The sequence below is a fragment of the Lipotes vexillifer genome, unplaced genomic scaffold (assembly GCF_000442215.2).
Source record: "Lipotes vexillifer unplaced genomic scaffold, Lipotes_vexillifer_v1.1 scaffold717, whole genome shotgun sequence".
NCBI lineage: Eukaryota > Metazoa > Chordata > Mammalia > Artiodactyla > Lipotidae > Lipotes > Lipotes vexillifer.
Genome location: NW_006798707.1, coordinates 2824519 through 2834303, shown reverse-complemented (window position 1 = coordinate 2834303; position 9785 = coordinate 2824519). Strand labels below are relative to the sequence as shown.

General features: G+C 54.6%; 1 protein-coding gene across 1 annotated transcript in view; it reads right to left on the bottom strand.

Annotated features, from left to right (window-relative positions):
• TOGARAM2 (TOG array regulator of axonemal microtubules 2) overlaps window positions 1-9785 on the bottom strand; it is a 59572-nt gene that overhangs the window by 26297 nt on the left and 23490 nt on the right. Inside the window, 4 exon segments of the mRNA XM_007470894.1 lie at window positions 822-986; window positions 1213-1369; window positions 3843-4009; window positions 6952-6998. Coding sequence (XP_007470956.1) covers window positions 822-986; window positions 1213-1369; window positions 3843-4009; window positions 6952-6998 — 536 coding nt within the window.

Genomic DNA, 9785 nt, shown 5'->3' with positions numbered 1-9785 from the left:
AAAAAAAAAAAAAAAAAAAAAAAAAAAAGGAGATTCACAAGTCTTAGAGAGGTGCTAAAAACTAGCACCAGATTAAGACTTTCTACTTGATGGAATCAAAAGGATAGAAAGAGAATAGAAAAGGGAGGTCAGTCAATATTACTTCTAGCACAAAAATGATGCTCTATTCTACCAACAATGTCCACATTTAAAGAAACTCTGAACCAGGTTGGTTGTTTTCAAATGTTCTTTACTGGCAAAATCTTTTCAAATGAAATCCCACATGGAGCCCCAGTATTCAAAAAGGGGAGACAAAATAGACACTCCTCTGGCAGAATGGGGACAGGGCCTCCCCTTGTCCCTTGACACCTTCCTGAGTGTCCCATAGAACCTTCAGGTCCTCAGATCCCAGTCTGTCACCAGTCCTGTCCAGCCCTGACATTTTATGAGGCAACAGGCAAGAACCCAGGGTCTTCCCAGAACCCTTTTTTCCTCTTCCTGGTGTTTCCAGCTCCTCCCATGGAGGCTGCTTCCCAGCATCTGTGGTCCTGGTGCACTGGTGAGTCCTCTAGGACATGTCACGCAGGCTGGGCACACCTGTCCAGCCATCCACAATTCCCGTTACAACACCCTGGGTCCCCAGCCTGGCCCCCAGATACTTCTGACTTCCAGACACTGTTCCTGTCTCTGGCAAGGTGACCACCCCAGGCTGCCCCCTCCTCCAACATGGGCAACTGGCAGAAGCAGAGCAGCAGAAGTCACCCTTGCCACACCCCAAAGCACCCCAAGACAGCATAGCGAGGGGGACACGTGCCCCCCCAGCCAGTTGGTCTAGGTCCCACCTGAAGCATGGCGGGCAAAGCTGAGCTCCTGCTTGCTGACAAGGATGCTGGGCAGCGAGGCCCCGTTGGCCCACTTCTTCAGGATGACGCCGATGTGGTTTCTGCAGGGGCTGCTCAGCCCAGTGGGCACAGAGAGGGTCCCACTGCCCCGGAGGGTAAGGAGGCCTGTGGAGGCAGAGAAAGTCCGAGGACAGAGCTGGTCCTGCCTGTCCCCCAGCCCCAGAGTCCCCCTTTGGAAATGGGCCCGTCAGTGAGCTGCAAGACAGCGGACGTGGCTCCCTGTCCAGTCTCAGGACGGAGAGGGTGGGAGGCGTGGACAGCCTCTCTTTTGGCCCAGGTGTTGGCCAAGAAGTCTCCCCAGCCTGACGGGCCTTTCCCAAGCACCCAGTACCTTCCTTCATCAAGGTCCTCCGGGAGCCCAGCCTCTGGGAAGCGAGCTCCCTCCCCCTCTCCCTCTCCGGCTCCTTCACTCTCCGGACCAGCTCCATCTCCTTCATCTGCTTCAGCCGCATCTTCTCCTGGGCAGACCCGGCAATGGTGACCTGCATCTGGTACAAGATCAAGGCAAACTCCATCATCTTGGGGACCCAAGTGTGCTTTCTATACCTTCTTCATTCATTCCATCATCAGGAACGTGAGTGGCTCCTGTGTGCTGATTGCTGTTCCGAGAATGAACAAAAGGTCAAAGGCCTTGCTCCCCATGAGCCACATGGAGTGGGGAGATGACAGCAAACAGACAGCCTCTAATATCAGGCAACATGCACCGGAAGGCAAGTAAGGGACACAGGGTGACAGGGCTTCTGTTTCGGGTAGGGAGACCCAGAGGGACTCCCAGAGGCGGTGAAATTGAAGCAGAGACATTAATGAAGCGGGGAGCAGGCCCTGAGGCTGAGGTGCACTGGGCGTGGCTGGGAGTCCTGAGGAGGACACAGGCAGGAGCACCCTGAGTCAGGGGCGAGGCAGGACACAGGTCGGAGGTGGCAGGGATGGGGCCGGAGCCACAGCGCACTGGGCCCTGTGGTCCATGGTGGGCACTTGGGCTTTTCCTCTGGAGGACACAGCAAGCCACTGGAGGTTTTGAGCAGAAGAGTGACGTGATCTGATTCTTTTTTTTTTCTTTTTCTTTTTTTTGGCTGGAATGGGGGTATTCTCTAAGTGTTGTTTTTAATAACTTCTTATTTTGAAATAATTTAAGACTCACGAGAAGTTGCAAAAATAGAACAAGAGGTTCCCATGAGGTGGGACTTGGACTAGGATAGCAGGAATAAAGATGGTAGAATGGCTAGATTCTGGACATGTTTCAAAAGTGGAGCCCACAGCTCTGGCTGATATATGAGGTGTGGGATGAGAGAGAAAGAGAGAAGGCAGGGATGGGCCCAAGATTTGGGGCCGGAGAAGCTGGAAGGCTGGAGTTGCCTTTTACTGCCATTCATGGAGAGGGGACACGGGGAAAAGGAGGTTTTGCAGGGGTAAGAGTTCAACAGTTAAGCCTTGGATGAGGTAAGTTTGAGATATAATTAGAGATCTAAATGGAGACATTGAGTATCAGTCCTATATAAACATAGTCATATAATTTAACAGCTACTGGAGATTGGGGAAAGTCTGGGCTGGAGAGGGAGATTTGGGAGTCCTCAACATAGAGGTGGTACCTAATGCCATGGGCTGGATCAAATCACAGGGGTCCGTATAAATAGATAAGACGCTAGAGGTCTGAGCCCTGGGGGCTCCAGTACGTAGAGGTCAGGAAGACAAGAAGGCGGCAGCAAAGAAGGACCAGGAAGGAGCTAACTTTGATGTAGTCAGACAAGCAAGAAAGAAGCCGCCCCTCATCTCTGTCCCTCAGCAGGGAATTCAAGAAGGATGAGCCCCAAAAGTTGGCGATGGGTCAAGCTGGTAGAGCACTGAGATGTGCTGCACATGGGAAGGTGGCCTCACTGATGCCTCAATGGGGGCAGTTTCAATGGGGCTGGCAGGGAGTAAGCCCCGCTGGCCTGCACTCAGGAGAGGACGAGTCGAGAGACAAGGCAATATTTTTCTTTGGTTTGGTTTGGTTTAAAGATGAGAGAGGAAACAGAGAGCTAGGATGCTGGTGGGAATGATCCCGTTTCAAGGAGAGCATTGTTGATGCAGGAGAAGGGCAAGTGCTGGAGCTGGAATATTGGATGGATTGAGCTAGAACAGTAGAAGGGGGAGAGTGAGTGGGGTGCTTGAGGTTGCGAAGTGGCGGTGGTGAAGTTGTTGGCAGTGCCAGCGTCTACAGTATGACCATGGGAGCGAGTGGCTGAGGTGGGGTGGAGGATGAGATCGTTTCATGGCCCTGAATTGTTCTTCCTTCGTCTCATGGTCCGTCATCCTCGCTGGAGCGGGAGGATGTGGTGCCTGGACCTTATCAGCATCACTGGATCCCATAGTATATGCATATAGCAGGCTTTCAAGATATGTTTATCGCACTCTTCTATCTCTGTTTCAAATAATGACCATAACAGTGACTCTCCACGTTTCACTAAATTTATCCAGACGAGAATCTGGATGAATCATCTGGATCAAGGTCACCTTAGAAGTCCAAGGTATTTGTCAGCCTGTCAAGCACAGGCCTTTGGCTGATCTGCCTCTGAGTCAGCTGCCTCTGGGTTGCTATCTTGGGTATTGGTTCAAATTACTAGGCTTGGTTCACCTAAGCCCCTCTGCACCCTCCCCCACATCCTGCTTGCTTCTGAACCATGTGTGACCTCCTTCTGCCCTCCCTTCTTCCCTCATCCCCGCCCCTCAGCTCCCCACTGTACTCTTCCCTTCACCTAGTCTCCCTCACCTCCATCCTCCTCCTCCTCTCTTCCTTCTCTTCTTTTCTCCAGCCTTCACCCCAAACCCATCTATAGGTTCTAGCCTCAAGTACTAGGGGCAGCTGCCTCGGGGCTCTTCCTGGCTTTCCTCAAGCTGGTCCCACACTTTCAGAAACATGTGTGTGTTCAGCCAGTGGTCCACTCTGACCCCAGCTTCCTCTTCCCCTCGCTTTCCAGGTACCTTGGTGCCACTCTCCTTCCGGTCCTCTTCTTTTAGCAAGGGTTGGGTTTCTTTGGCGTGGCTGAAGGAGAAGGCTGTCAGAGTAGGAGCAGACTGAGATGAAAGCAGGGCAGGCTTCTCAGGGGCAGCAGACCTGTCTCTGATGGGCAGGACCAAAGGTTTTGGCTCTGAGGAGTAGAGAACAAGAATGGAGCTGAGGACGCCCAGCACCCATGAGCAGCAGCCATCCCTTTGGGGCTGAGGCTCTATGACCCTGTGGTTGGTGTGACATTTTCCTGCCTAAGCCCCTCACCCTCGGTTCTTCTGCCCAATGCTTCCTTGCTGGAGAAAGACACAGGTTAAATTTACTCTACAGGGCGGCACTGGCACGTATAGAACAGGCTGCCCAAGGACAAACACCCTCCTCCTTTCATCCCTCTATCCATTCATTCAACTAGTATTGCACACCTTGTTCTAAGACTGGGGGTGGGGGGATGCAGGGAGGGAGGAGGGAGGAGGCTGGGCAGGAAATAGGGGCAGATCAGTTATCTAAGAGTTTTAAGATATTTCCTGAGAATGTAAGTCTGTTTTAACAGGGAGGTGTGTACTTCAGAGAAAGGAAAAATAAAATGAGCCCACTGACTGTTATATACCACCATGCTCCCATCTGAGACTATGACACAGCATGAAGGGCCCAGAGAACTAATGCCAGCCCAGGGCTCTCATTTTACAGACAGGAAAGCTGAGACCCAGCGACCTTCAGGTGCTCTTACGATTGATAAAATACCAATTCATTTCCAAATGACATCAAATCCATAGTATCTCTTTGTCATTCTATATTTTCCCAATTAATGGCTTCAAAGAGCACACTTCTGGTAATAGAGGCAGTGTGCAGGTAGGTTTATTCGTTTTCTCTCTTTTTTAAAAAATTAATTTATTAATTTATTTATTTTTGGCTGTGTTGGGTCTTCGTTTCTGTGCGAGGGCTTTTCTCCAGTTGCGGCGGACGAGCGAGGGCCACTGTTCATCGCAGTGCGCGGGCCTCTCACTGTCACGGCCTCTCCCGCTGTGGAGCACAGGCGCCAGACGCGCAGGCTCAGTAGTCATGGCGCACGGGCTTAGTTGCTCCGCGGCATGTGGTATCTTCCCGGCCCAGGGCTCGAACCCGTGTCCCCTGCACTGGCAGGTGGACTCTCAACCACTGTGCCACCAGGGAAGCCCCCATTCGTTTTCTTTTAATGAAAGAAATGTTAACCAGGTTCTCCTGCTCACAAAGTTTGGAGTTCACTGTCCTTGAGTGAACTTGCAAATCAGGGGTCCTCTGGGATGGGGGTCACCATCTGGGGCTGCCTGAGGCTGAAAAGGGTATGTTTTTTTTTCTTTTCTTTTTTTAAAATATTTATTTATTTATTTGGACACATCTGGTCTTAGTTGCGGCACACGGGATCTTCCTTGTGGCACGTGGGCTTCTCTCTAGTTGTGGTGCGTGGGCTCAGTAGTTGCGATGCAAGGGCTCTCTAGTTGTGACACATGGGATCCAGAGCACATGGGCTCAGTAGTTGTGGCATGTGGGCTTAGTTGCCCCATGACATGTGGGATCTCAGTTCCCTGACCAGGGATCAAGTCCGTGTCCCCTGCATTGGAAGGCGGATTCTTAACCACTGGACCACCAGGGAAGTCCCAGAAAGGGTGTGTTGAGTATGGGGGTCCAGCAGGGCTCCCGGGTTACCCCAGATCTCTGCCCGGCCCACACCTTCTGCCAAAGATCCCTCCTGGGAGAAGGATCCAGGGCCGAGGGGGAGGAGGGGCAAAGCCTCCATCTGCCCAGAAGTAAGGTAGGACCGAGGGTACAGGTGTCCAGGTGCCAGCTGACCAGGGCAGGGACTGCAGAAAAGCCACAAGATTGGGGGAAGCCCTCAGCTTCAGACAATACCACGTGAGCCCCTACTACATGCCAGACGTGGTCCCCAAATCGGGCAATGTTCTTCCCAGCCAACAGCTGGAGGTTCAGAGAGCCCCATAAGGACTTTGCCACTTTGTAGCCCCTTCTCACCTATGCCTCCAAGAGACACCCTAGAAAGCCTTGTCCAAGCAGCCTGGCCCATGCCCCCTGGGGACCTGGTTCTCAAGCAGCAAGCTGGTGAGGCACACAAGGGAGTAGCTACAGGCTCGTGTCCCCTGACCCAAAGCCCCATTCCAGTGCTCTCAGGGTAGCTCTTAAGGGACACTGGGTGCCAGTGTGAGCCACACCAGATTGCCCCAGCTACCCTGCAGAAGCCCAGCCGGGGAGAGGGGGAGATGCAGCCACCACAGAGGTTTCTGTGTTAGGCCTGCCTCTCGGGCCCAGCTGAGCATCTTAACCCTGGGGCCTCTTGGGCAGCAGCCTCCCCCTGGGCAACTGACCCATCTGCTGAGCTGATTACAGAGTAACCTGCTGGGAAGCTAGACAAGAGTCCACTCTCTCCTGCCGGTCAGCACAGCAGCTGCCTCTAGCCCCCCAACGCCTGCAGCCCAGACTCAGGGTGCTCCGCCCAGGTCCCCTCCCCCAACCTTCCATCCTCTCCACAAACTAGGTCATCAGGCTGGACAGCCTCCCTGGGCCTCGGCCACCTGCCTCACTGCCAGCCCGGGTTCGCTCTCTTCCCCTGATGCTAAAACCTTCCGGGATGGGCTGACTAAGGCATTGTGGGATGTGGTTTAATTTCTCACTCTGTCTGGAGAGGAACCCTCTATTCACTTAGAACCACACAGGGGCAGCAGACACACGATGGGTCAGAAGCGCCAGCTTTGGAGCCGTGAGGACCTGCGTGCAAATGTATCAAGGCTGCTTTCTGTGCCCTGAGGCCAGGGAGAAGGTTCAGCTTCAGTTCAACCCCTTCCTCTGTCAAATGGGGACGGCGCCGTCTCTCTCAGCTGGGTGCTCATGAAGTGACTTGCGCTGGTGGAGGGCGGCACAGAGCAGGGGCCACCATCCGTGGAACCAGGGTGGCTTCTGCTTTCCCGTCTGTGAAATGAGGGGCTTCAGTCTGACAGCACCCAGGTCTCCTCTGGCCCTAATTCTGATCGCGTGATCCAGCCCAGGAACCAGAGAGTCAAAAAACACATGGGGGTGTGCACGGCGAGTACATACCCAGAGATCTGGGGGTCTTCTCCCGAGGCCCACTCTCCCGAACCAATCTTAAAAGAATGGGGGAGAAAAAAGCACTCATGAGAGATGGCAAGCAAGAGCTCCTGCTGTGAGGAACCCAGGCTAGCTCAAGGAGGGGGCAAGGGCCGAGGGGGAACACAGCCGAGGGAGCCGTGGGTGGCCCTGTAAAGAGGCTCCTGGCCAGGGCTTCAAAGCCACAGGAGATGCAGTCCCTTCTGCAAACTTGAGGGCAGGCTGACTGGCAGGCCAGGCCAGGCCAGCCTCAGTGTCCAGACACAGCTCCGAGCCCTATTTTCCAGAGGCACAGCCCATCCATTCCCGAGGAAGCCAGGCTCCACATGAAACTGCTCAGTCCAAAAGGGAGCCCCGTGCCCTGCTCTGTCCGCAGGAGAGCGGCTGCTGCAGATGAGGATAAATCTCCTTCCAGCTCAGAGCAGACTGAGTTCAAGTCCTCCAAACTGCCCCCACTCCATGAGAGCTCCGTGATCCCCCAACCCTTGCCCCTCAGGGTCTAGAGGGATTGACCCCCTTTGCTGCTGATGGGAAATCACCACTGTTTTGTAACAGAGGTTCAATCCCAAACTAAGCACAGGAAAGGAAGATGGGGCATTCCCGGCACTGGTTTTAGCGGGAATACAGCATCACTAAGACAGATGGCAATCCCTGCCTTCATGAGGCTTACATTCCCGTGAAGACCAGCTATACATCACCCAACATGGATTTTTCTCCTCTCACGGGGAAATGCATAGACAGCAGAACCCCCTGGGTGGCTGACAGGGTCACAAGCCACAACGAAACGACTAGAACACAACATCCTGTGCTCTGGCCTCAGAGGATTCACTCAATGGAATGACTCAGGCCGGGGTGGCTAGAAGACAGGCAGTAGGAGAGCCCATTTCAGTGCCTGCCCAGATCCAGGGGCCCCTATCCGAGGGGTCTGTGGAGGTCAGGGGACCCGAGGTCTACAGGAGGGGCAGAGCTTCAGGGTGGGCCTGGACCAGTCAAGGCTCAGAGTTGCTCTCTGGAACACGCACAGCCTCTTGGATCTGGACCTACATGGAGGGGTTGTGTGTTTTGCAGCCAGTAAGCAAACACCCCAGGGCACCCAGCCTAGGGAGCCTGTCCACTGCGTCTTCGCCATGGAACCCACCACTGCCCAGGAGCACTAACAGGTTTGGGGGCAGAGGTGGAGCTGGGAAAACCCTGTGGTTGCCCCTGGCTGCCTGAAGTGGGCACGGGGCACCAAAACCCTGGGGCTGCTTCCTTCCCCCAGGCCCAGCCGCGTCCCGCTCCTGGCCCACAGCTTTACCCCTTTGGCCTCAAGCTGGAGGTTGCTTTTCCTCAGAGCACATGGCTTTGCCTCCTTCAAACCGTGGACCTTGGGAAACCTCTCGCCTTCCCTTCTCTAGAGACCCATCAGCAGAAAGGACAGAGGCCAAGGCTGCCTACACCCACCAGAGCCCCTGCCTTTCTCCACACAGCGTTCCAGCTCCTCCCCCGTCTTCCAAATCCACGGAAATCCCACCACCGGCTGAGGTGGACCCACCAGGCCCCATGAGAAGCGGGGGAACAGCAAAGCTCTACCTGCAGCAAGAGCCCCTCCCTGTGCCAGGCCGGACGTTTAAGCATCCGCCAGTGTCCCTGGGCAACACAAGCTGAACCCATCCACGAGTGGCCACACCACCGCCCCAAACCTGCCACTCCTCCCAATTCCCTGTCCCCGTCAAGGTGCCACCATCGGTCCAGCTGTTGAAGCCAGTAGCTCTGGCGTGGTCCTCAGCTCCCCACCCCAGTGGTCCCACAGCAAGCCAGTCACCAGGCACGCCCCACTCCTTCACCTGTCGAGCCCCTCTGCGTGCTAACCACCTGGGACCACGGCCTCCGTCGTGCTCAGGTGCCCATGGCTCCTCCCCCAGATCCCTGCAGCAGCCCCCGAATCAGCAGGCACAGCCCATGCCACTCCATGGTTGCCAGAGTCGTCTTCCTACGTCAGATCTGATGTCACTTCCACACCACAAAGCCCGCGGTGGCACCTCACTGCTTCAGGGTAAAGGTCGTAGTCCACAGCGTAGCACAGGGGCCCTTCAGCCCTGCTTACCTCACCCACCTGTCACACACAAGCACAGATGCTGCCGCAAAACTCCCGGTAGCTCCCTGAATCCCTCAGTCACGCCTCCTTCCTGACTCTCCCGTTTCTCCAGCTCACAGACTCTCCCTCAGCCTTCAAAACTCAGCTCAGCCCTCGCCTCCACCAGCCTGATTGAGATCACTTTCCACTGCGCTCCCCAGCACGAGGGGCAGCCTTCTATCTTAGCACTTACCTCACTGCACTTTGAGTCAACGGTTTACTAGTAAATATCTCCCGTGAGCTCCTAGAACACAGAGACTGTCTTGTCGGGCTTTGCTTTCACCTGGCACAATGCCTTACTGGTGCTCAATAGCTTTTAAGTGAGTACATGGATGCATGGATGCATGGCTGGTTGGCAGGATGGATGAAATGGAAATGGAGGCTCCCTCCCAGCCATTTGTTAGCCTCACAGAGGCAATGGAGAGAAATCCACGCCACAACAAGACAGCAAATGGGCAGATGCTTATTGTGTGACTAATCCATGGCCGAAACCAAGCTTGACACGATGGGAGCCACAGAGATTTCCAGATATGGCCCCTGCCTTGTAGTTCTCCAAGTTAAAGAATAGAAATGAGGTTTAAATAAACGTGGAGCAAATCAGTGGGCGGGAGGTAGTCAGGCAGTGCACAGGCTGGATGCCTGTGGACAGTGCTGAGAAGGCACTTCCCTTCCCCACTCCCCTGAGGAG